Raw genomic sequence first — 27,009 nt, 5'->3', positions numbered from 1 at the left:
GTAATGGAGTAAAAGCTTAACCCCAGCAAGGACTTTGACCAAGACTCCCAGCTCTCAAAGCTAGAACAGACCTCTCCTTTAAGGGACTCAGCTACAGGAAGTGTATTAAAAAAATTTAAGACATCATACTAAAACTTTGTTAGCGAGAATGACACGAGAGTCCCCCTGAGCACAACAAAGCCCAACACATAAACTCCATGCTTCGTTATCCCCTTTTTAAGTAAGACGTAACACCTGGAATACACTGTGCACAGTCTGGCCTCAGACGTTTAAAGCAGGTGTCCTGATTTGCGTCAACCTGTGCTAGCTCCTCGCGACCAAAGTGAACAGATCCTTAACTGAGCAACACTTTATACACAGAGAATTTCTTTCAAAGACTAGGAAAGGTGCAAGGAGCTGACCGCTGCCAGAGCGAAACACCGCTCACATTTCACCCCCATGACGGGAGGTATCAAACGTTCTCAGATACACACACACCTACCTTTGTTTGACAGGTGTGTGAAGACGTTAATACGGTCCAGCTCCTCTGAAGCCATAGCGAGAAACTCTTACCCCGAAGATTAACAGGAAGTGCTGCCACGCGACACACCTGTACAGTAGATTCCCTCCGCGCGCGCGCGCAGCTGTCCCATGAATGAATGACAGCTGCTGTCCTCAAACACAAGTCTGCAGCGCGGTGATCACCAAACAGTTTAATGATCTAAAAACAGATTAAAATAGGTACAAACTTTGTTCATTATTTATCCACTAAAATTATGTAGGCTAACTCTCTGGGAATAAATCACAGCGTCTCCTAATTCTATAATGCATGCTTTGTTAACTTAAAAAAATGAAATAAAAGTCAAACAGCTGTAAGAATATCTATTGGAGTAAATACAAATTGTCCAAATTTATGAAATAAACACTGTTCAAATAAAAACACGTCTATCACAACCATATGACCTGAGAATTATATTTCTTTGACTCATCTTTTATCTTTAAAACTTCTCATGACTTTGTGATCTCATTTTCTGCAGTTATTCTTCAAAATATATCTGTAAATTGTTAAACTTGTCTCCTTTGTTTTAAAGGTTAAAAGAAAATGATCAACATAATGCCCTAAGTTGTTTTGAAGGCTTTTCATAAATGATAAAAATTGAAAAAATATTGATTATATTATATATATTAATAATTTCACTTGAAAGGTAATAATTATAGATTGGCCTTATGTAGTAAAACAGGAATTTCTGAACATGCCTTTGTGACTTCAGCAACCTAGAACCTTCAACTCTGTCAGCAATAAAGTATAACTCACAAACTGAGTGTGATCTGTAACAGAGGCATGGCCTTTAAAATGATGCTTCCTCTTTTTAACCATGGACCTGGTTGGTGACAGAACTGTCAACCAGGCTGCATCTCCAATGGAAAAGAAAAAAAAAAGCACCTGGTCCTCTGAAGTGTAAGCTCAAAGATCCTTCTGAAAAACATTTATTGCCTTGTGGTCTCCGTATTTAGCTACATCAGGGATTCCACATGTGGACGCAACAGGCAAACTGGCATTTAGCTCAGATGATGTTAGAATTACTAATACAATATATTCATTAAATAAAACCACTGATGAGGATCCTTTGTCATTGTATGACTTTTAGATCGAAATAAAAGTCTGAATAACTTTTTAACTGTTTAAGATATTTAAGCCTGACTTAAACTTAAATAAACCTCATCACTTACCAGTAGTGGATCATGGGAACAACCCCAGTGATAAGGTTTTCTGTCTGAAGGAGCAGCCATCTTGAAAGTCCTGCAAAACTGCCCTGTTTTTTTTTTTTCCTTTGGTCTTAGGCAAAAATCAAGAAACCAAACTGACAACAGCTTTTATACCATAGGGGTATAATCACATGATCTGTCCAACAGAGACTGTAGGTGATTTTACCTGATGCATCATTTGGAGACAACTTAGTTCATTTTTTTTTTTTTGTCAAAAAGATAACTTCAACCAGATGTGTCCAAATTCAGAACCATAGGCCAACCATGGCCTGAGGTATATTTTCAGAACCAGAACCAGAATCTCTTTTTTTGTCATTGTATCTGAATAAAACAAAAGTAGTGTAAGGGGATTTCCTCCAGATTCTATCCTACAATAATAATTAGAAAAAACTAAACAAAGGCAACTGATGAGGAATCCTAATTAGATTTTTGTACATACTCCTTATTTATCAAAGCATTTAATTGCATTTGTGTGTTTCAGGTAGACTTAGCCAAACTACGGGGTTATGTTAAAGATATGGTGTATTAAACAGATAAAGGACATCACTGATCTTAAGCCTAAGATCACTGATGCCATCGCCACCATTAATGAGGCTATGCTACAGCAAACGTGGAGAAATTCACCACGGTTGATCTGCTTTGTGCAGCTAATAGTGCTTATGTGGTGTGTTAATCAATTAGAAGAGTTTAAAGTCTATTCCTCGTTATTATTATTATTTTTTTTTACACATTTTTGTCTTTTCATTTGCTTTAGTATTTTTTTAACATATAAAGAGACTCTATGGTCATCCTGTATATCTCTGAACTCCATTTAGACTGTGCATAGGCTACTTGTATGAAGCTAAAGCTCTGTCCATTCTGTAGAAACTCAACAACTCTCACAGCTGATGTCTCAAAATAAATGTTTTTACCATGATGTGAATATGTGAGAGTTAAAAAAACACATCAGAGGACATAGGACAAGATTAAAGTTATGAAATGGAGAAGAAGAAAAAAACTGGCACACAAAAATAGCTCAGAACGCAGAATAAGAAATATTTGGAGTTAAAAATGTTTGTAGGTCAAAACAGTCTGAAAATGAAGAAAACAATCCTGATCCTGCCATAAAAACATCCTGACATATTTTTCCCATGTTGCCCCCTAATGGTCATTTTACCAAACTCAAACATCATCTATAGAAAAAGTTTGGACACCCTGACTTATGAACATCATTTTAAGAAGGTGATGATGTAGTTTTGAAGCTCAGGTTTGTTTGTTTCAGAGTCAGAGAGACGCACACTAAGGCCATGAGATTAAGACTGAACTCTGCAGAACTAAACATTTTAACGTTCAGGCTTAGGTTGAGATTTCACAGGAGGCTGTAAATCCTCCCCACATAATACACACTGACACCTTTGAATCTGTGTGTTTCTAACGTGTAGAGATCAGACAGCAGGATACAGCATATAATTTAATTTATTCATGGACACAAACTCACAAAACCTTTATTGTTGCACAATAAAGAATTAGTTTCTGCAGACAGATGGGAATGTTTTATATACTCTTATATACTTGCTTTAGCAACACAAAACCAACAGCAAAACACAAATCATGTAAACATCCACTGTATACTTTCCAGAGGAGATAGAGGAAGCAGGAGGGGCCAAAAAGAGGGGAGAAAACCTCTGATGTGTCTGTTGATGCCGTCCTCAGCACGCCCCACATGGTGACATGAGAGGGATTCAGGCATGAGAATAATACAGCAGTTTCATGTTATTAAAGCAAACATGAGTGGTGGGCAGATAACAGGTTCAGTCTGCTCAGTCAGTGAAGCAGCAGGTCGTAGTTTTACAGTAAATATTCATTCAAAAGGTTCAGTTTAGAAAATAACAATCGTATTGAATCAATATTTCTGGAAAACTCCACTGATTGATATTTTACCTCCTACTGCGTCATTCTTTAGTGAGAAACTTCTTTGTTTCAGGATAAAGATATTCCATAACATTTATTTAAAAAAGAAGAAGAAGAAGAAGAAGAAGAAGAAGAAGAAGAGAAAGGGGGGATCCAGCAGTAATACACCCCAATAAATAAAAACTCATCTGTAATTCTAGGATATGTTCACGTTTTTGCGATCAAAGGTAGACATTACAACCACAGACACTTTCCATACACAACTTCTGGACACAGATACGCTACAGTACATCTACAGAGAGGAAGAAGGGTTATTGCCCTGTTCTCGTTCAGGGAAGGAGGGAGGGAAGAGATGAGAAGAGGAAGAGGAGGTGAAGCTGGGATGGGTGAGGGCTGAGGAGTGAGATGGAATAAGGAAGGAGGAGAGAGAGAGCAGTGGGGCTGGAACCAGAGCATCCTTTAGGGGGGGCCTCAGTGACGTGCAGCAGACTCCCTGGGGTAGAACTCAGCCAGGGTGCTCTGAGGAATCCTCTTCAGCATCTCCTTAGGGAAGATTCGCAGCAGCTGCCAGCCGATGTCCAGAGTTTCGTAGACTGTCCTGTTGTCGTACGGGCCTGAGGGGACAGAGAGAAGAGGTTAGCATCCATTAACACATGTTCTCAAACACGACATCTCCTCAAAAAAATCTTTTCTAAAAATGCCACTTTGCTGTTTTCTGGAGTTCCTAAAATCATTTTCCTATAAGAATTTCACACTGGAGCCCAAAATACACTGCTCAACAATTAAGGGAACACTTAAACAACACAGTAACTCCAAGTCAATCACACTTCTGTGAAATCAAACTGTCCACTTAGGAAGCAACACTGACTGACAATCAGTTTCACATGTTGTGCAAATGGAAAAGACAACAGGTGGAAATTATAGGCAATTAGCAAGACACCCCCAATAAAGGAGTGGTTCTGCAGGTGGAGACCACAGACCACTTCTCAGTTCCTGAGCTTTCTGGATGATGTTTTGGTCACTTTTGAATGCTGGTGGTGCTTTCACTCTAGTGGTAGCATGAGACGGAGTCTACAACCCACACAAGTGGCTCAGGTAGAGCAGCTCATCCAGGATGGCACATCAATGCGATCTATCAAGAAGGTTTGCTGTTTCTGTCAGCGTAGAGTCCAGAGCATGGAGGCTCTACCAGGAGACAGGCCAGACATCAGGAGACGTAGAGGAGGCTGTAGGAGGGCAACGAGCCAGCAGCAGCACCACTACCTCTTCTTTTGTGCAAGGAGGAACAGGAGGAGCACTGCCAGAGCCCTGCAACATGAGCTCCAGCAGACCACAAATGTGCATGTGTCTGCTCAAAGGGTCAGAAACAGACTCCATGAGGATGGTGTGAGGGCTGACGTCCACAGGTGGAGGTTGTGCTTACAGTCCAGCACCGTGCAGAACACCAAGATTGACAAATTCTCCACTGGTGCCCTGTGCTCCTCACAGATGAAAGCAGGTTCACACTGAGCACATGTGACAGACGTGACAGAGTCTGGAGACGCCGTGGAGAATGTTCTGCTGCCTGCAACATCCTCCAGCATGACCGCTCTGACAGTGGGTCAGTAATGGTGTGGGGTGGCAATTCTTTGGGGGGCGCACAGCCCTCCATGTGCTCTCCAGAGGTAGCCTGACTGCCATTAGGTACCAAGATGAGATCCTCAGACCCCTTGTGAGACCATATGCTGGTGGTTGGCCCTGGGTTCCTCCTAATGCAAGACAATGCTAGAGTTCATGTGGCTGGAGTGTGTCAGCAGTTCCTGTAAGATGAAGGCGTTGATGCTATGGACTGGACCGCCCATTCCCCAGACCTGAATCCAACTGAGCACATCTGGGACATCATGTCTTGCTCCATCCACCACAGACTGTCCAGGAGTTGGTGGATGCTTTAGTCCAGGTCTAGGAGGAGATCCCTCAGGAGACCATCTGCCCCCTCATCAGGAGCATGCTCAGGTGTTATAGGGAGGTCATACAGGCACGTGGAGGCCACACACACTACTGAGCCTCATTTTGACTTGTTTTGAGGACATTTTATCAAAGTTGGATCAGCCTGTAGTGTTTTTCTCCACGTTAATTTTGAGTGTGACTCCAAATCCAGACCTCCATGGGTTAACACATATGATTTCTGTTGATAATTTTAGTGTGATTTTGTTGTCAGCACATTCAACCATGTAAAGAACAAAGTATTTAATAAGAATAGTTCATTCATTCAGATCTAGGATGTGTTATTTCAGTGTTTCCTTTATTTTTTTGAGCAGTGTAAAAGTCCGGACATGACAGGCAATGTATGCTGATGCTTGCTACCACAATAAAAGCCCTGAACACAGAGCGGACTTCACGAAGCAGATCAAAGTTTTGACTGAAGCCTACATTGAAATGCTACAGAGATGCAAAACTACACTTCTGTTCGAGGATTCAGATAAAAACGGTCTGCTCAACATTTTTGTCTGATTGACACTGACCAAAAATGTAACAATTCAGACTTTTACAGACATTTGTTGTGGCGATGAAAAACTTAAATCCCTGGACTTGTCAGACAGGATATGCCCTAAAACCTGCTGTACATCTTCACAATAGCCTGAAGTCTCTATTTTTCAAACTTGTCTATCCATACCAGCAAACCATTGAAAAAGTTAAAAGCTGGTGCCAAACTAAGATTTTTTAAAGATTTTTTCGGGGGCTTTAACAATGTTGCTGCAGTCTCTCATTCAAAGAGAATTTAAGTACACCTGACACTACAAGAGAAAACCTTCCACATTGATTTTTTTCTTCAGGAAACATGTTTGAGTTAACCAAGCATCTTTTTGTTCAGTCTTTAAGCCATTCACCCTCGACAGTACAACTCAGAAAAGAGTGAATATCTAAGATGAACTTAAAAGACCTTGTTTGAGGAGCGAGCATTTTGGAGAAATGACCTGTTTATCCTTCAACCTATGTGTCAGTTTATCCTACAGCCAGGATCAGAAATGAAACAGTAATTCTGATCTGTGAGTTTTATTGTGGTTAATTTGCACTAAACTTGTTTTTTTCTTCTGAAGGTCTCTCTTCTTGATACAGTTTGGTATTTCACCCATTAAACGTGTCAGGATGCAGATTTAAAACTTTGTAAAGTTGTGTCAATAAGTTGTAACACAGGTGAAAGTTTCCTGCTTAAAGTTCAGAGCAGAGGGAAACAGAAAATCTGGTCAGAATGAAAACACTTGTGTTCTTCAGGGGCCTTTGGAGGTGCATTTATCAGATGTATGCTCAGAAACAAACCACAGACAAGCCCCAGCTGTGTCCTTAGATAAAGAGTGACAGCTCTACTGAATGAAATCTGCCGCGTTTCGTTGCTAATCGCCAACATACTGCACCTTTTAATCCCTGAAAACACCAGAGTGCTACTGTTTCAAAACACTCAGAAGGGGCTCATTTCAAGCTGCATCAGAATCTAAATTAATGTCTTACCAAAGTCAGACCTGAAGTCAAACAAAAGGCGCCTTTCTCACAGAAACTTTTAGTTTCAGGAACTTCTCTTTAAGGCACTAGATGGTTCATGTGGCTCAAGTCCAGTGGAGATGGTTTAAATCGGGGGGGAAGAGCGACAGAGACAAAAAGGGTTCAAAACGGCTGAAAAGCTTGACTCAAAGCAAGAAGACTGGTTTTAAGAGTCATGGCAGGAACCATGGCGGTATTTAAAGCTGTCGAGCTGCTAACAGGAGACTTTCAGCTGGATGCACCCGTCACAAACGGCTTTAGATTGTTATATAATACTTATCTGATGATGACGTTTGGACATTCAAATAAGAACTCCAACCAGGATGCATACCTGAGGACCCCCTCTGTGTTTGACAACAACCAGTGACATGTTTAGCCAAAGGGTTCCAGTAGAAGCTGACATCCCACAGGTCAAGGGATTCCCGCAGGCTGGATTTCCACGAGATGGGAGTCAACTTTACAATTAATCAAGAGACTGGGATGGTACATGTAAGTCTAAGGCCATGGTTCTCAGTCGGACAAGAATAGACCGCCCACTACAGGCCCCAAGTAGAGGAGTTCAAGTATCTTGGGGTCTTGCTCACGAGTGAGGGGACAACAGAGTGAGAGATTGACAGACGGATAGGGGCAGGGTCAGCAGTGATGCAGACGCTATACCGGTTTGTTGTGGTGAAAAGAGAGCTGAGCCAGAAGGCAAGGCTCTCAATTTACCAGTCAATCTACGTTCAAACCCTCACCTGTGATCACGAGCTGTGGGTTGTGACCGAAAGATTAAGGTTGTGGATACAAAGGGCTGAAATTATCTTTCTCTGAAGGGTGTCTAGGCTCAGTCTTAGATAAGGGTTCGGAGCTCAGACATCCGGAAGAGGCTCGGAGTAGTGCCTCTTCCGGACTCCTCTGCATCAAGAGGAGGCAGATGAGGTGGTTTGTGCATCTGGTGAGGATGCCTCCTGGACGCCTCCCTGATGAGGGGTTTCAGGCATGTCGAGCTGGGAGGAGACCCCAGGCAGACCCAGGACACGGTGGAGAGATTATATCTCTCGACTGGCCTAGGAACACCTTGGTACCCCCTCAGGGGAGCTGGCAGAAGTGGCTGGGGACAGGGGCCACTGGTCTTCACTTATGGCATTGCTGCCCCAGCTACCCAGACCCGGATAAGTGGTGGAAAACACAAACGAAGCGGCATGGTTCAGGATAAAAAGTTAACGGGAACCAACGTTTGTATCTTTTTTTCATGTTTGCATTATCACTTTTCTTTTTCCAAAACTCAGGTAGTCTACTGTATGCAGTGTTTGCTCTGGGTTCACAGCCTTGTGTGTGTGTGTGTGGGGGGTTGCATTCTACCCAGAGATGCCCTGGGAGCGCTCAAAAGGAGGCATAGATTTTCTCTTATGCATTTCTTCTGGTGGCTGCAACACTACTTCACAAAACTCTCTGTCCACTACAAAGACGGTTCTTTTCCACGTGTTTGTGTGTCTGTGTACATTAAGGCTTAACTCTGCCGCTCAGGCTACAGAGAGCAGAACATCCAAGAAATGACATCCAGTCATGTAAATGAGATAAATAAGATAACATACTGCTAATGAATAAAAGAACACGGTATAGACCTAATCTACAAGAGGAGAATCCTTAAATCACTTCTACTTTATGGAAAAAAAGTTAACCCTGACTTCCATATAATGTTATAGAAAACACTAGAACAGGAATCTCCAACTCCTACCCTGGAGAGCAGAGTGGCTACAGGTTTTCTTTCCAGCCAAAAACTCCACCAGCTGATTTCACTGATTACCTCACATTTAAGCAGAGAGCAGAGACTAATCATTGAAATCAGCTGGTGGAGTTTTTTGTTGGAAAGTGAACCTGCAGCCTCTTGGCCCTCCAGGGTAGGAGTTGGAGATCCCTGCACTAGAATGTGAATTGTGAAGGTAATGCCTCTTTGCACTTTTGTTCAACCTCGTGGTCTGTGCAGCACGTTTAGGTTTAATCAACTAAAGAACACATGGTGTGACCCATGTGTTCATTTTCTTTTTTCTTTTCTTTTTTTTTACTGTATCTGACCTTCAAAAGAACCAGAAACAGGAACTTGGCAGCTGGTCCCCCATAGAAAAAACTACTGGAATCACAGGCTATCTATTATTTATCTTTTGTGGGCTTTGACCAAGGTTCTTTGTTTGGATTAAGGTAATTAATGCCTCCATAAATTACCACAGATGAACTGTTCAACTTGCTATATCTTTTGAAATAAACTGCAGAGCACAAAGTAATCTACAAAGAATGGGAGGAAGAGCAAATCAAATTCAGTGTATTGCCCAAAGACTAAGGCCCTCCTCACACGAAGACGGCCCTGTATCATCTTGGCGTCGACATCAAAACATGTATCGCTGTTTACACATCGTATTGTACATAGGCTTGTGCATTTACATGACAACGCAAAACTGTCGTCAGGTTGCCCGTCTGGTTCTGCTCCAAGGCGGATTCCACATCAAAAGGTACTCATGCACGCGTAAATGTTGATATAATAGTCGAAGCGATATTTGTAGCTGCTGGAACAATATCAAAATCAGTCCACCTCCTGCCATTGTTGTTGTTGTTGTGTGTGACAACGTGGGTTGGGGGGCGGGGAGTAGGAGGGTGCTTTGAGGTCACCGTCTTTTCCGGACTTATCTGTTTATACCAAATACAGCATGAAGACGAATACGCAGATAGCCACGTGCAGACCCGTTTTCAAATAAGATGCTGAGTCATGGACAAATACGCGTCTCCGTGTGTCAATATCACCGGATTGATAGTTTATTTTACAGGAGCCGTGGAAATCGTACTCGTGTAAAGCCCACCTAAAAGAAGAGGAAAAAATAAATAAATATGGGATTGGAGCAGGAGCAGGATGGGACAGGAGTGAAAATCCAGTCCTCTGTCACCCTCCAGTCTCTAGTTCACTAGCTGTAACAACAGGAGCTGACAGAGCACACAGTCAGGCTCAAAGAAGACCACTGTTTAGGAGTCATTAATTCAAAAATAAGTAGACCTGGTTCCTGCTGTTGAAACACAGAGTCCCTCAAAAGTTCCTGCTGTTGAAAAGCGCCTGGTGCTGTTGACAATTCTTTTCTTTGAGGCCACACTAGAACTGTTGTTTGATTAAAAAATAAAAACACATTTCTCTCATCACACACTATCCTTTCTTTCTGGAATGACTATTTTCCAGTGGAATCCAACTCAAAGAAGAGTGCAGCTCTGTATGTTCAGTTTCTCCCAAGAAGATTAAACAATCTCAACAGGGAGCTTTGTCTAGTCCTTTCAAGAAAGCAGAGATGGGGAAAAATATGCTCTAATATGTTTCAGCAACAAAAGAGGAACCTAAACAGATCAATACTTTCCAGGGACGAGTATAAACTCAGAAATCCAATGAATGCCACTTCAAACAGCATTTTCAAAGGAATGCACTGTGACAGATGAGCAAAAGAACTCGATAACCTGAAGCACTGTTCCTTCTGTTGGTTAATGTCACAGTTAGTTCAGACCACCACTTTACATGTCTTCTGGTCTTATTTCTAGAAGACAATCAAACCAAGAATGGCATGTGTGCTTTGGCTTTAAACAACGACAGAAGAGGAAGAGGCACAATGCAATCAGAGTCAATACCAAGCACAGAGTATTATAATGACTACTCATGAGAACACAAGCAGAAATGTACAGCATCGATTTCAGTATGAACACAGTTGTACGTACATTTGTTATTACAGCCTCATTCCAAAATTGAATTATTCATTTTTTTTACTCAAAATTCTACACTCAACACCCCATAGTGATAATGCGGAAAAAGTTTTTTAAATATTTGACAACAAAAACTAAGGCATCACATGGACATAAATATTCACAGCCTTTCCCATGAAGCTCTAACTTCAGCTCAGGTTCATCCCATTTCCACTGATCATCCTCCAGATGTTCCACAGCTTTACTGTGAGTCCACCTGTGGTAAATTCAGTTGATTGGACCTGATCTGGAAAGGCTCACACCTGTCTATAGAAGGTCCCACAGGTGACAGAGCACGTCAGAGCACAAACCAACCATGAAGTTGGAGGAACTGTCTGTAGACCTCAGAGACAGGCAGAAATCTGGGGAAGGGTCCAGAAACATTTCTGCTGCTTTAAAGGTCCCAATGAGCCCAGTGGACTCCATCATCTATAATAGAAGAAGTCCATAACCACCAAACAGTCTGTTACAGTGTGTACCCTCCGAAAGCGTCGCAAATTGTTCGCGCGTTGATATTAAATACGTCAATTTAAAACCGCGAATTGACGCTGCGTCGGGGCGAGCATAGAGCGGCGTCAAGCGTTGAGCGTTTCCAGCGAAAAACGCTCGCTGCCCACCGCTCAACGCTTGACGCTCGAGTTGAAATAAATGAACTTTTTGAGTGAGCGAGCGTCTTTACGCGCCTATCAGCGTGGAGATCGCCACCAATGGACAGGCGCTCCGCAGCTGGAATGGAGCGCCTGTAGTTGGTATCCAGGCGGGAGATCCTGGCACCAACCCTGGATAGCAGGTCTTCAAACTAGGCAACAGTCAGCCTGAAGTACCGCTGGAACCGGCCGCCGTCCAGACGCAGCTCCTGCAAGAGACGGTGGAACTCACCAAGCTCACACCGTCTCCGTAGGGTAGCATGCATCCAGTACCGGCGTCGGCGCCTAGCCAGCAGGTACAGAGCAGAGATGGTGGTGATCAGAGCCATGATGATGAAATGATGATGGCGGACTTTTCGTGCAACGAAGCCGCGGTGAGTGGTGAGCGTTTTTTGCATATTTGTACCAGCGTCAAAACTCGAGCGTCTAGCCCGGCGCGATTTGACTTGATGCGCAAATACATTCGCTCTCAACACTTTCGGTGGGTACGCAACGTTAGAGCTCCAGTGCTCCTCTATGAAGAGAGGTAAATCTTCCTGAGGGACAACCATCTCTCCACCATTCAGGTCTGTTATGGCAGAGTGTCCAGATTGAAGCCACTCCTTAGTACAAGGAACATGGCAGCCCACCTGGAGTTCTCCAAAAGGCTCCTGAAGGACTTTCAGACCAGGAGAAAGAAAATCCTCTGCTCTGATGAGACAAAGATTGAACTCTTTGGTGTAAACGCCTGGCGTCATATTTGGAGGAAACCAGCACCAAATCATCACCTGGACCATACCATCTCTACAGTGAAGCATGGTGGTGTCAGCATCATGCAGTGAGGATGTTTTTCAGCAGCAGGAACTGGGAGACCAGTCAGGATTGAGGGAAAGATGATGGTTCATCTTTCAGCAGGACAAGGACCCCAAGACAACAGCCGGGATTTCAAAGGAGTGACTTCAAGACAACTCTGTGAAGGTCCTTGATGGGCCCAGCCAGAGCCCAGACTTTAATCTGATCCAACATCTCTTGAGAGATCTAAAATTGACTGTGCATGATGCTCCCCATCCAACCGGATGGAGCTTGAAAGGTGCTGCAGAGAGGAAACTGCCCAAATATAGGTGAGCCAAGCTTGTGGCGTCATATAACCCTTACCCTGACCCAAAGGTGCTTCAAAAGCTGTGAATACTTTTGTACATGTGATATTTTAGATTTATATTTTAAATAAATTTACAAAATTTCAGAAAAAAAAATCACCTAATCACTAATGAATTGATTTCATTTTGGAATGAGGCTGTAACTTAAAATGCGGAGGAAGTAAAGCAATGTGAAGACTTTCATTTTGCTCATGAGGCTCTTTTTTATAGATTTACCTGATTACTTTGTCATGAACAGTGAGATTTCCTCTCAGGATCTAAATGTGGGGCAGTGACTAACTACTGCATCAGAAGTTTCCTGCTGCCATGTCGCTGGGTTGAAACACCAAAACCTCAGCACCTGGTTCTCTGTGTAGGACTCACAGCTTAAAGTTCCTGAGTCTGTCGTTTGTATGCAGCTTATCACATGATGTACGCTGCATGCTGCCTGTATGTCACCTGTATAAATCTAAGAGGATCTGTTGTGAGCTGTTGGACGGCTCAAAACTTTCCTTAGCTGAACAACTCAAAATCAGAAAAACTACAGTTCAATCTTCCAAACACAAACTATCTCAGCCCAGGGTCTTATTTGCTGATATAAAATCATCAGGGATGAATTTAGGACTCATATTTGATAGTAGTCTGTTCTTTGAAATACACATAAAAAAACTGAACTGTCCTGTTTCCTCAAATTACCCACAATCTCCAAGATGGAACCAATACTTTCCAAACTAGAGCTTAAAAGCATTATCTGCAAACTGGTCCGTTCTAGACTGGATTATTGCAGCTCACTTCTTGTCTTAATCATAAAACACTTGTGCCTCCAATGAGACAGAATATAGCAGCAGGCAGAAAGATGTATTTTTAGGGGAGGATTTCATTAAAGTAGTAAACGTCAACTTCTAAAGAAATTGTTTGCAATGTGGACAAACCAGAGCAAAGAACAGGATGACGTGGCTGGTAAATTTTCTCTGGCTACAGTGGAATTCTCTTAGGGTTAGTATGTGTATGGAGGTGTAGCTATGATAGCAGGTGGTTTGTTTGTTTTTTAAGTGCTTTATAAATAAAGTTTAGTTGAGAATAGCATTACGGAAGCGTATTGCATTCACTTGAAGAAAAGAAAAACAACTCAGGTTTTTCAGAATAATTTATTCTTCGGTTTGTTTTTTGTGGTTATTAATGTTGTTTTTTTATCGGTTTGTTTTTTGTTATAATTATTATATTGGTTTGTTTTTTGCTATAATTATTTCTGTTTTTATGAGTAATTTTTTTGTGGTAATTAATTTTGTTTTTCTGATTAATATTTTTTTTTATTGGTTTGTTTTTTGTGATAATTTTTGTTTTAACTCCTGTGTCCCGCACGGATCAGAGATCGTGTTTGGCACATATATGCCTTATCTTTAACTTTCTACCGGCTTTCCAATGTAGAAGCAAAAAAGATGTGGCATTAAAAAAAATGCATTGCTTTTACATTGGAAAGCCGGTAGAAAGTTAAGGATAAGGCATATATGTGCCAAACAGGATCTCTGATCCATGCGGGACACAGGAGTTATATCAAAAATTACAATAAAAAACAAACCAATAAAAAAAAATATTAATCAGAAAAACAAAATTAATTACCACAAAAAAAATACTCATAAAAACAGAAATAATTATTACAAAAAACAAACCAATATAATAATTATAACAAAAAAACAAACCAATAAAAAATATTATTCAGAAAAACAAAATTAATTACCACAAAAAAAAAAGGAGAAGAATAAATTACTCTGAAAAACCGGAGTTGTTTTTTTTTCTTCCAGTGAATGCAATACGCTTCCGTATAGCATGGCATTAAATATGTATTAAATATCAAAATATCTAATAAATAAAAGTATTTAATGTTTAATAAATAAAAAAAAAACAATATTTAGATTACATATTAATCTATATATGATATCAAAATACTATATAAAACATTAAATATATAACAGTAAATTAGAAAAGCTGCCTGCCCGCAACCACCAATTACTCCACTACCCCCGACCATCCTTCATCACTTTCTTACCCTGAGCGATGAAGTTCTTCTCAAACTTCTGGAGGAACTCAAGGTAGAGCAGATCATCAGAGGTGAGGGCCTCTTCTCCCACCACAGCCTTCATAGCCTGGACGTCCTTACCGATAGCGTAGCAGGCATACTGCAAACAAGAAGACATATTAATGTTGGTCAAAACATGTTGATGATGATACGTGCTGAGGTGGAATAAAACAGCTTTTCAGGCTTCAGAGCGACACATTAGATGAATGAGTGAGGTTTGTTACCAGCTGGTTGGAAACATCGGCGTGGTCCTTCCTGGTCATGCCTTCCCCGATGGCGGACTTCATCAGACGGGACAGTGAGGGCAGCACGTTGATTGGTGGGTAAATCTGAAGATGAAATAAAGACAGTGATGCCATGGGTGATTTTAAAGCAAAATGTGACAAAGACACTGTAAATGGAGGAATTTATATCTAATTTGTGAGGAAAAAAGTTTCATTTATTCAATGGGATAATGATCGACAGATATCATTAAAAATGTTATTACATCAGCCCTTCATTAACATTTACAAGTGTATGTTTCCAATGGGGCAGAGTAGGGATATGACAGCAGTTTCCAAAGTGGGGGCTCTGACACAACAATAGAGGGGTCATTAAAGAACAAAGTTACAGTTGCTTATTTCATCTGTTTTTGTGAAAATATAAACAAAAACTGGGTTAAATTGTTTATAAAACCATGCAAACAAAAAAAAAACATTTGATCTGTTTTTGGCATCTCTTTGTTGCTACAAATGTCTGATGTACCAAGTCTAATTGGTACACCTGTGTTGGATCATGATCATTGATCCACCTCTTCCAAAATGTAACTACACACCAACACCAAGTGGACTGCGAGCCTTGTGATTGGTTGGCTGAATGGAGTCATGTTTCCCACACGTTACAACATTTATAGAATAAACATAGATCTGTCAAAAATTTAATCTCCTGCGACATCTCCTCTTACTTATCCTTGTAAAAGTTGCTGTTCGATTAATGGCAACATGTATCAACTTTAATGTAATGGGACAGAAAACAGGGGACCTAATAACCATTTAGATCAGGGATCTCAAACTCGTGCCATGGAGGGCCAAGAAGCTGCAGGATTTCTTTCCAACCACAAACTCCACCAGCTGATTTCACTGATTACCTCACTTTCAAGCAGAGAGCAGGGACTAATCAGTGAAATCAGCTGGTGGAGTCTTTGGTTGGAAAGAAAACCTGCAGCCTCTTGGCCCTCCATGGCACGAGTTTGAGATCCCTGATCTAGATCAAAGATTCTCAGCTGGTGGATCAGGGCCCAAAAGTGAGTTGCAGACCTGTTTTCAGTGGGTTCAATGGGGTTTGTCAGGACAAGAAAAAAATGTTTGGAAAAAGATCCTTCAATTTTATTCTGAAAGGTATGATAAGTGGAGTGGAGAGTTTTCTATTCTTACTCCTTAACAGTAGGTATGTAGTATAATGTCCTGTAATGCTACCAACATCCAAAATTTCTGAACTGTTTCTGTTTCACAGATGAACCATCATTTCATTTGATACATTTGAAAAGGTCAAACTTTCCTTGATTTGAGTCAGACTTCATTATCAAGGGGTGATGGTGAGTCTTAAAGCCAGACCATATGAGAACTACAAATATAGATGGCACTGCCTTGAAGCGTTTGATTACAGTGTTGCAGATCAATGTGGACACTCAGACGCAGGAGTATGTGGTGCCCACAATGGTACAGACTCTATGTGGAAGTATCAACCAAGTTTAAGCCATGAATAACAACAGTATCAGTTGCAGCAAATTGGTTTAGGAAACACGTCAGTAAGTGCACATGGGTAGTCTTTCTACTTTCTAAATTTCTACAGATCAGCTAAGTTAAGTAATGTGATTTGGGGCTGAAAAGTTTGGGAACCCCTGTGAGAAGGTAAGTTGTCCTCATCTTCTAGCGGCAGGATTCAGCAACGTTGGCAGTGGGAACTAACAGCCTCTCAATGTCAGGGTGGGTAAACTGTAGGTTTTTGTCTTTCTAACAGATCTGGTTTGCACTCACTTCTACCATTAAAGACTTACGGATTGAGCTTGACCTGAGTAACTGTATGCACAATAAAACTGAGTATACAGGAAATGGTTGCTCCATTTGTTTAAAGGATAAGTTCGGTTTATACAGCTTTTACATTGTTTATAGAATAAAGTAGAACAAAATACTCACCAAGAAGGCTTTCCTGATCCAAGCAGTGCTTCGGGAGATACGTAAACAAAGTCTTCGTCAGTTCAGAGGTCATTACAGCCACACAGCGCTGTCTGGAGTGACACAGACTGCAGCAGAGGACTAACCCGGAGCCGACCATGATGGAATATTGGTGAAAAACACAAGTTTTTGGACAATTAATGCAGTTTTAGGAGCGGCGCTGTCTATGCCCCGATGGATCCCATTATACGGGCGTCTGCTGCACGATTTTGGATCTAAATATCTCCCAAAGCACTGCTTGGATCAGGAAAGCCTTCTGGGTGAGTATTTTGTTCTACTTCATTCTATAAACAATATAAAAGCTGTATGAACCAAACTTATCCTTTAAGAAGCAGTTAAAGGAAAGGAAAGCCTGGCTCTTTGACGAGTACCTGTCTGTTGTGCAGCTGTCTGTCCACGTAGACCTGACCCTCTGTGATGTACCCAGTCAGATCAGGGATTGGATGGGTGATGTCTGTGAGGGAAAGACAAACATTATTGACTGACCACATGTACTACAGATGAGTAAACTGCATGAGAATCACAAACAAAAGACGTCATAGAGTCTGGAAAGAGACTGGAAAGTGACACAGATGTTGAACCTGAGACCCTAAAACAAAGCCAGATGTTGAGAGAAAAAGATTACTGTGTAGTATCCTATTTTAGAGGCCTTTACACTAAATCAAGCACCGAGAGCCCTTGGGAGCACTGGCAGTATTTAGTAAAAGCCAACACATTCACCTCCCGTGATGCTGTAATGAGGGACCCCTGTGCGACTAGATACAAGTAGGCTCTTCAGATATGTTGCTATGGTAACTGCAGACATCAAAAATGTCTCCTTCGTCCATTTGAGATGAGACCAACAATGATTTTTTTAGAAAGACTATGAAATTTCAGAAGATAGAAATGTTCTAATCTGGATGATATTGGGTCAACAAATCAAACACATGTTCTTTGATTTCAATATTTTCTTCAGAGCAGACAGCTCTGAGAAGTCTGTCCTGCTGCTCTCACCGTCGTTAGGCATGGTGAGGATGGGGATCTGGGTGATGGAGCCGTTTCTTCCCTCAACTCGCCCGGCACGCTCATAAATGGTAGCCAGATCAGTGTACATGTACCCAGGGAAGCCTCGACGGCCGGGCACCTCCTCTCGGGCAGCAGAGACCTGCAGATGAGGAGTGGGTGGTGAGTGGGTGGACATGGGAATGAGAAGATGAGCAGGCTCAAGGACCAAAGGTTGTTAACATGCATTTACATCTCATTTCCATCATATCTGAGAAAACTTTAGAGCTGCTTCCATCAGGTCCCAATGATATTACTGCATCAAACATTCAAATGGTAAATGATAAATGGACTTGTCCTTATATAGCACTTTTCTCGTTTATCCATCCACTCAAAGCACTTCTACACTACTCCTCACATTCACCAATTCACACCACGTTCACACACAGAGGCAGAGGCTGCTACAGGAAGGGACCATCAGTATTAACTCAGTCACATTCACACAGTGATGACTGCGCCTGGAGATCTGGGGTTCAGCATCTCATTAAATGGAAACTTGTGGACTACACATGACACATAAAACAACACTAGGGCTGCAACTAACGATTATTTTTAAAGTTGACTAATCTATCGATTATTTTTGCGATTAGTCGATAAATCACGGTTATTTTGTGTTTCACCATAATTTGGCCTTTAAAATGTGCAGACCTTTATAATTCAACCTGTGTGTTGCATTTTCACTGCATTTACCCAGAGTTAGGTTCTCACCTCTGATTGGTCAGCCCTGTGTCATGTTTGTTTGTTTATCTTTATTTTATTCATGATGACATAAAAATATAAGTACAATACAAAAAAAAAAAAAAAAATCTCAAAATGAATAAGGCAGGTAACAGGGAAATGAAGTTGTTGTACGCAGTGTTGGACAGACCGCTTATTTGTGACTTTGGGCTTGTTTTCTAATGTTTATTTGCTTATTGGGGCTTTGCTCTCTGTATGATCCCACCTGACTCTCTACCAGCTCTCCATGACAACGTGTTTAGTTTAGTTTCTCCACATGTGCTAGTTTACTCATGCGCACTCCGCCCCTCCTCCTCCCCGATGAGTGTTACCGGTGCAGTGTGAGCTTGAGAGTGAGAGCTCCATCAGATAAATGTCCTCTCTTTTCAAAAGTTAGGGGAGTTTTGACACTAGTTTGTGACTCAGATCCTGAAAAAGTATCTGTAACAAGAGAGTGAAGGAGACTCTTATAATCACGTTATCAGATGCTAAACTCCGGGAGCTGTCAGGCTGTCCAAGCCGGAGATGCAGAGCCTCCATCAGCGCACAGCGCTCTCTGGGAGTGGAGATTTTTCCTCATCAATATTCCTCACATATGAACTTAAGAGATCTTTTCCCATAAAAGTATCCAATAACACAGCACCTCATGCTGTGAACTGAAGTTACAAATGAGTATTACCCCCTGATATTTGATTTCATCATGTGACAACGACAATAAAAACAATAATACGACGCGTCGACTATTAAAATTGCGTCGATTAATTTTCATCGTCGACTAGTTGATTATGCCGACTAATCATTGCAGCCCTAAAAAACACCCACAGTAACAACAGTATCACAATATAGCATCTCCACTGGGATACTTTGCATCTGTCAGCTGTAAGAGCTGTTGGGTTTCTGCAGAATTTAAAGAGCTTTAGCTTTATATAAGTAGCTGTCCAGTCCAGCTGTATTTTATTGAGACATCACTAGATAGACTTTGGTTTGCGACCTTAACAGAAAAATGCAAACGTACACATGATTCTGTCTCTTCTTAAATGTAAGGCTGTAAAACCTCAAACCTGTTGACTCCTGGTCTGGATCCACTCATTATGTCTGTTTGTTGTTGTAGTCAAGCTAAATACAAAATGATTTTGACGCGGTTTGTTTTATTTTGAAAGACACTAGGTAGTTTCAGTGCACAACTTCCTGTCCCCCTTAATCTGCCCTACGGAGAACTGATTTTCCATCATCTGGCAAAAACAGGACAGCTGCATATATGCTACGATCTGCCGGAGGAGGGACACAACTGGACCACAACAGAGCCAATCCGGTGTGAGTTGACACTTTGACTTGAAAAGAAACCTTTCTGATCTGGAACCATAATGCACACTGCAAAAAAACTTGACTCTTATCAAGTGTTTTTGTCTTAATATTAGTAAAAATTGTCTTATTATACTTGCTATGAGACATATTCACCTGACCAGTCCAGAGAAACGTCTTATTTCAAGTCATTTAAAGAGCGGGACTGGAGATGCAGCTGGAGTATTTTGACTGTGACATGAGTTATTTGAATTCATAATACATCACTTTGCTCTCTGAGCTGTTGTTCTGTGTGTATTGAGCTTGGTGGTGTGTGAGGTTTATTTTGGAAGGGGGTAGGGGGGTCCACACAGATCTAGAACATGATTCATTTCAGTGACATAATGAATACCTGGTAGGATGAAAGCTGGGGGCCTTATGAAATTGGACCTTGCACCTGACTTTGGACATGCCTGGTTTATTGAAAAAAATGTTCGTGAAGGTTATCATCCCTACTCTGCTACATGACTAAGCTGAGGGTCCTTTATTTCAATGTCTCAAGCAAAGATCTTTGAAGTCTATAATACACATCCTTTAATGTCTGTGCCTTTGAGCTGACATTTTAAAGCTTTAACTAGGACTTTTTAAATCATTTTAAGACCCAGCTCATAAATTTTGAGGTATTATCCCTTACAGTGATACTCTGGGATGGAACAAGTTGGGTCCTATCACAAGGTTTAGGGCAGAAATTACCCCTACAGCAGTGAGTTTGTGCAGCAGAAGCCCAGGGCGCACTCACCAAACACCCCCTCCCTGCTCCTCTGCCGGTTTCCTATGCACTCAGACAGGGCCATATTTTACTTGACCAAAAACACAAATAAACAGACTCCCACTGAAAAAGTCTGATATCGGTCTGCATTCACGCTTTATTTAGAGAATTTTCAGTGCGTTACTTTCACACGAAAACACCGCTAAATAAGGCTCTAGTTCTCATCATGTCGTAAAACAGCGCTACCTCCGCTGCAGAGCCACAGCTGACTACGAGACGCTCGCCGCTTAGTGTATCAGTCTGCTGTGGCTCTGCAGCGGAGGTAGCACCGTTTTACGACATGATGAGAACTAGAGCCTTATTTAGCGGTGTTTTTGTGTGAAAGTAACACGCTGAAAATTCTCTAAATAAAGCGTGAATGCAGACCCATATCAGATTTTTTCGGTGGGAGTCCGTTTATTTGTGTTTTTGGTCAAGTAAAATATGGCCCTGTCAGAGTGCAGAGGAAACCGGCAGAGGAGCAGGGAGGGGGTGTTTGGTGCGAGTGCTCTGGGCTTCTGCTGCACAAAAACACTGCTGTAGGGGTAATTTCTGCCCTAAACCTTGTGATAGGACCCAACTTGTTCCATCCCGGACTATCACTTTAAGTGAATAAGGGGTAGAAAGAAAAACTTTTCCCCAAAAAATCAATGCCTGGACAAAGGGCTGCACAATATGTCCTAAAACCTGTATCTGGATATTTTTAAACAACAACGCAATACACGATATTAGGGATGGAATGGTTCACAAAAAACATGGTTCAATTTATATCACGGTTTTGTGGTCACAGTTTTTCAGTTTGGTTTGGTGTACGTTATACCTCATACCCTAATATTCCACAATTGACAGATTGTTTTAATCAATACTGTCATGTATAGTCATGAAAAAGCTGAAGGAATGAGACTGTTTCCCATTTCAAACATGGTTAAAGCTGAGTGTAGCACTGCTAGTTTCAACATGTCAACTCATCATTAGGGAAAGTCACTATTTGCTGTCCCAGAAGTCACTAAATGATGCTATTGTCTAATTTGTACAATAATCCATTCACATGTAGTTGTCATGGACTCTGTAGGAGAGAGAAATAATGTGGGAGAGACAGAAAGCAGCTAAAACAACATTATAAATATGTTTACAACTACAAATGAACTCTTTTCTGTTCATTCTTGTTTTTTTTAATGTCTAAATATCAACCCTCATGACCATAATGAGACACACATTTGGTGATTTCATCTACTGTGAGTGAGGAGGACTATCTGTCTGTGTTTTGGATAAGGGAGGGACTCACACACACTGACCACTGAGGAGATCAAAACAAGCTTTAAACTGAGATTCTCCAAACTCCAGAAAAGTTTCAAGAATTTTCATCTTTAAGAAAACAACCCAGATAGGTCTGAAAAGTCATTAAATGTAGCGACAAAGTCTCTAAGTTGGCAACACTCAGTCGTAGTTTTATCTTAGCTCACATTGAATCTAAAGTGCTCCCAGACAGCAGAACCACACAGCGCCACAGGTACACCTCTTACTCTGACTGTCATATACACAACACACACCCTTCCCTACGAAGTGTCCTGCTGTACTCCTTCGCCTAGAGTCGCGCATGTGTATGATCAGAGCTACATACTCACTTCAAACTGAGTAGTAAACTGAAGAAAAAAGAAAAAAACAAGAACCAAACAAAGCAGGCGCATCTCGATCCGAGTGAGGAAAACGGAACGGTTCAGATTTTTTCCATAAACCATTCTATCCCTACAGGATGTATATCTCAAAATTCTGATTTCTTTTCTGAATCATTATACTTGAATTTTAATTGAAACTCTTTAATTCATAAAATGACACCAGTGCAATAACGCGAACATTTTTAAAAAAGGTGCATTTGCAAATCCCAAACCCCTGACTAACGAGATATACATGCAATTTTCCCTCCTCTCCTAACAAAAAAACACGCCTGCGCAGGAGAGTTTCTGGCTGGGTGGGGGAGTGTGCTGCTTGCTGTGACCGGAGCACCAACAGGAAGTTCAGGAACTCGAAAGAGAATTATATACCATCGTCTTGAAACATTTAAGTGACAATCTGTACTCAATGGTCACGACATTGTCACTTCACACAGCTCACATACAACCCATGATATGTTAAGTATATTCGATTTATCCCCCACCTCTATCTGAAGGGCTTCATTTCTTTGTGTATGTAGTGTTAAGGTGTTTGAGAGTTTTTCTTAGAAACTTTAAAAAAATTCTTTTAATGTCAATACAGGAGCTACAGAGGACTGGTGTTGTCCCAGAGGTAAAGTCCAAAAAGTCACATTTTTCATGAAGACCCTTGGGGTTAAGAGATTGTACAGCGTTTTATTCTAAGACTTTTTTTTTCCATCTGAAGTTCGATTAAATCTTGCAGTACTTTGAATGATGGAGTGTTGGAAGGCCAGAGTGTGACAGCTCCTTCAGTTACTTTCAGGAGAGGCAGCAGCTGTGTGAAATGTTGCCTTTCTCCTCTCTGCTTCTCTGGTCCTCTTAAAAAAAAAAAAACAATCAAAAGCAAATCCTTGTTCCTAGAGTCAAGAGACTTCTTAGCATGAGGGAAAAATGTATCCCATTCATCTTTGGGTGCAGAGGTTGATAGGCAAGCCAAGCACTTATAAACTGTGGATTCAATGCAAAACTCAACCTTCCTCCACGTGAACAGCAGGACAGAAGTTAAATGTTGATGTCCTCTTGACTCTTGTTGTCAAACACCTATCGAGCCGTCTGAGTCTTAGCTGACTATTGTTGCAGCATGTCCATGCCAAGGTTACAGACTACGCATGCACACGCACCATTTAAACTCTGTATTGTGCCGCTGGCAAACTGAGACAGCAAACTGTACAACACAAAATAGATTATTACAGACACACAACAGGATATTTCACGAGAGCCTGACTCCTCAACACGGAGAAGGAAAGGGCAGGGAGGGAGCCAGGAGGGAGGCGAGGGGGGACCAATTATTTCCAACAAGAGCGAAGGACATGTTATCTTCTCTGTCAGTAGGGAACAAGACTTTTCAGGGGCCATCACCTCTGTGCTCATGCTGCACACAGATTACATCGGTTTGTTATGTCAACGCAGTGCAACACGCGTTGGAGCTGCAGTTTCCATTAAGGCCTTTGTGTGAACTGAAGTCTCAAGAAAACGAGTGAAAAAATAAAAGGTCAGCTTTTTAAAAACTTTGTAAATCTTTGTGAAATGAGACACTTTGTCAGAGAAGTTTTTACATTTAAATCTTCACTGAGGATCATCTTAGAAGATAAAATCTTGTCCGTTTCAGTCTTTTCATTTTCTACCGTCAAGAGAGCCTGGCCTGTGTCGGATTTTTGTTAAAATTACACAGATTTAAGTGCTCAAAATGTCGTAAATTGTCAAGTATCACTGAGTTGGAATGATAACAGAGCTTTCAATGGAGCGGACTGTGCAGAGAATTTGCTCAAATATAACTTTGTGAAGGTGTTCAGGAAGCTGCTTTCTTACAAGAAGAAAATTTAAAAGTCTTGACATTTATCAACTATTGTAAAGATCACTTTCTGCTCTGCTGTGATCCTCTGTTACATACAGTAATAACAGAGACAGTGAGTGGGAGTGCTCTCTACTTAAAACCATTAGATAACACTTTCTCTAAACCACCCCAGCTATTACTTCCTCTGTCATATATTCAGTAACAAACCTGCAGATCTGAAAACACAGAAGCCACTTCCATTACTGCTACGACCAGCCAATAATAACCACAATAATCACTGGTAATGACCTCTATATGGCACATCTGACTGATCCAGAGCATGTCAAGGTATGTCTGATAACCGTACACAGGTGTGTGTGTGTGTGTGTGTGTGTGTGTGTGTGTGTGTGTGTGTGAACATTTCATCACAAAGTTGAAGAAAGGAGTGGTTGTCGTACCTCTCTCAGAGCCTCAGCGTAAGAGCTCATGTCAGTCAGGATGACCAGGACGTGCTTCTCACACTGGTAAGCCAAGTACTCGGCAGACGTCAGCGCCAGGCGAGGGGTGATGATACGCTCGATGCTGATTGGTTTCAGAGAGGAAAGTTAATTTGATGAACACACTGCTTGAGTTTTAAATTTTAACAACTGATCAAACATTTGAAGCTTGTTAACACAACACAGTGTAAAGAAACTCTGAGTCACTCAGAGAAACACAGGTAAACTGGGGCTGGCTGACGAGGTCAGTTTCTTACGTGGGGTCATTGGCCAGGTTCAGGAAGAGGCAGACGTTGTCCATGGAGCCGTTCTCCTCAAAGTCAGACTTGAAAAAGCGAGCAGTTTCCATGTTGACCTGAGAGACAAAGAAGTTTGTTTGCAACTTACAGCTTTGTTTGTAACTGTATGCAAAAAAGTGAGTCAACGTGTCCAATCTTCAAGAGACCCTGACTGAAAGCACAACTTAAAGCCAGAAATGAAACATTTCATCATCAGTGAGATCATTTACCAAGTACTGTATTGTTAAGACATATTCCAAGTACAAAGCTGCGATGTTACCAGATTCAAGTCAAAATTTTATGGGGATAAAGCTGTGATGTTCAGTGTTGGGAATAACAGTGTTAAAACTAACTGTGTTAGGCACAGTCAGGAGAGTAGTTTCAGTGCTGTACCAAAACATGATAAGAAATAGAACAACTTCCACTCTCTACATTAGAGATAAGAGGGAAAAAGAACTAAAGAGTAAAATAACCAAAGAAGAGTGGCATAACATGTGTAAGACACACAGTAAAACATCAAGCCCTAGAACATGGAGGGAATATGGCTGGAGAAATATAATTAGATTTTTCATCACCCCAAAAAATCAAAGGAAAATCCTCACTTGTCCCACAATCTTGCTGGAGACAGTGTGGGGAGTATGATGTGGACCACGCTCATGTTTTTTGGCAGTGTGTAAAAAAGAACAAGTACTGGGATGAAGTGTGGACAGCAATGAAGGCAATCTTGGGTTATGTAATTCCTTAGACATGTGAAGTGTTGTATTTGGGAAACTTAACACAGGAAATTATTCAAAACAAAGACAGATACCTGGTTGGAATATTACTTGTGGCATGTAAGAAAGCCATAACAAGACAATGGTATAAGGAGGACCCTCCCACTCTGAATAACTGGATGGACATTGTGGAAAATTTACATGACATGGAGAAGTTTACACACAATTTGAGACTTCAACAATATATTTGTCAAAAAAAATTGGAAAAAGTGGATGGACTTTAAAACCCACCTGAAAAACTGAGGAGAACTGACTATTTACAAGGAGGATATATGAACTTTTGTTAACAGACACCAAGTTGTTGTATAATATGTTCTTTTGCTGTAACCTCATTAAATAGCGAATAACATATAAGTATTAAAAAAAACCTAACTGTGTTACTAACGCCATTACTTTTTCCAGTAACAGGTAATCTAATTACTTTTTCTAACATCATAACTCTGTTACCATTACTGACAGTGAAATGTGGCGTTACTGTGTATCCGACCTGGCTCGCTCAGCCAGACACAAGAAAGGAGCTGCAAATAAAATGTGTATGTCTGCGTAACCTGCAGTCAAAGAGGATCTCCTGCAGCGTCTTTGGATCAAATCAACTTCAGGGAGAGGGGGTGGATGCTATTAGAGGTTTGAATGTAAGACACAAGCAGACGACTTGTTTTTACTTGAAAAAATATTACAGATTTCAGGACCAGACTAAAAAATAAGGGGTTAATCTGGAGAAATTACAAGTCAGGAGGGAAGTGAGAGACAGGGATAAAAAGTGGGAGACTCCATCCTAAATCAGGAGATTTGGTAGGTCTATCTGACCTGGCTCGCTCAGCCAGACAGGACAGGAGCTGCAGATTTAATATGAGTGAGTGCCGAGTAGGGCTGGGGGTAAACGATTATTTTCAAAACGATTAATTGGGCGATTATTTTATCGATTAGTCGACTAATCTCAAGATTAATTGGACGATTAGTCTAACAATTTTTTTTCTGTTGTTTAATTATTTCAAAACCATAATGTATGCCAAATAAATGCCAAAATGATCTCTCTCATAACAGATTTTATTAAACAACACTGTTTTGCACAGCAAAATGCAAAATATAGAATAAAATTATAAAAAATACAAAAGGCCAGTCTGATTACTCTTACAGTCCAAGAGGGCTGCGACTAACGATTATTTTTAAAGTCGACTAATATATCGATTATTTT

The 27,009-nt window shown here is 41.1% G+C and overlaps 2 protein-coding genes across 2 annotated transcripts in view; both read right to left on the bottom strand.

The window, feature by feature from the left end:
• shtn1 (shootin 1) overlaps positions 1–559 on the bottom strand; it is a 50,768-nt gene extending 50,209 nt beyond the window's left edge. The window contains exon 1 of the mRNA XM_074676136.1: positions 482–559. Coding sequence (XP_074532237.1) covers positions 482–536 — 55 coding nt within the window. The 5' untranslated portion in view covers positions 537–559. The remainder of the gene's footprint in view (positions 1–481) is intronic.
• A 2,624-nt stretch (positions 560–3,183) lies between these two features.
• atp6v1ba (ATPase, H+ transporting, lysosomal, V1 subunit B, member a) overlaps positions 3,184–27,009 on the bottom strand; it is a 57,766-nt gene continuing 33,940 nt past the window's right edge. The window contains exons 8-14 of the mRNA XM_074676586.1: positions 25,021–25,118; positions 24,725–24,848; positions 17,948–18,098; positions 17,326–17,408; positions 14,966–15,070; positions 14,712–14,841; positions 3,184–4,250 (exon numbers count right to left, since the gene is read on the bottom strand). Coding sequence (XP_074532687.1) covers positions 4,108–4,250; positions 14,712–14,841; positions 14,966–15,070; positions 17,326–17,408; positions 17,948–18,098; positions 24,725–24,848; positions 25,021–25,118 — 834 coding nt within the window. The 3' untranslated portion in view covers positions 3,184–4,107. The remainder of the gene's footprint in view (positions 4,251–14,711; positions 14,842–14,965; positions 15,071–17,325; positions 17,409–17,947; positions 18,099–24,724; positions 24,849–25,020; positions 25,119–27,009) is intronic.

This window comes from Halichoeres trimaculatus, unplaced genomic scaffold (genome assembly GCF_033239565.1).
Source record: "Halichoeres trimaculatus isolate MK-OKI-2021-1 unplaced genomic scaffold, fHalTri1.1 fHalTri1_scaffold_8, whole genome shotgun sequence".
Lineage (NCBI taxonomy): Eukaryota > Metazoa > Chordata > Actinopteri > Labriformes > Labridae > Halichoeres > Halichoeres trimaculatus.
The sequence above is the reverse complement of the archived record's forward strand: the minus strand, read 5'-3'. Positions and strand labels throughout refer to the sequence as shown.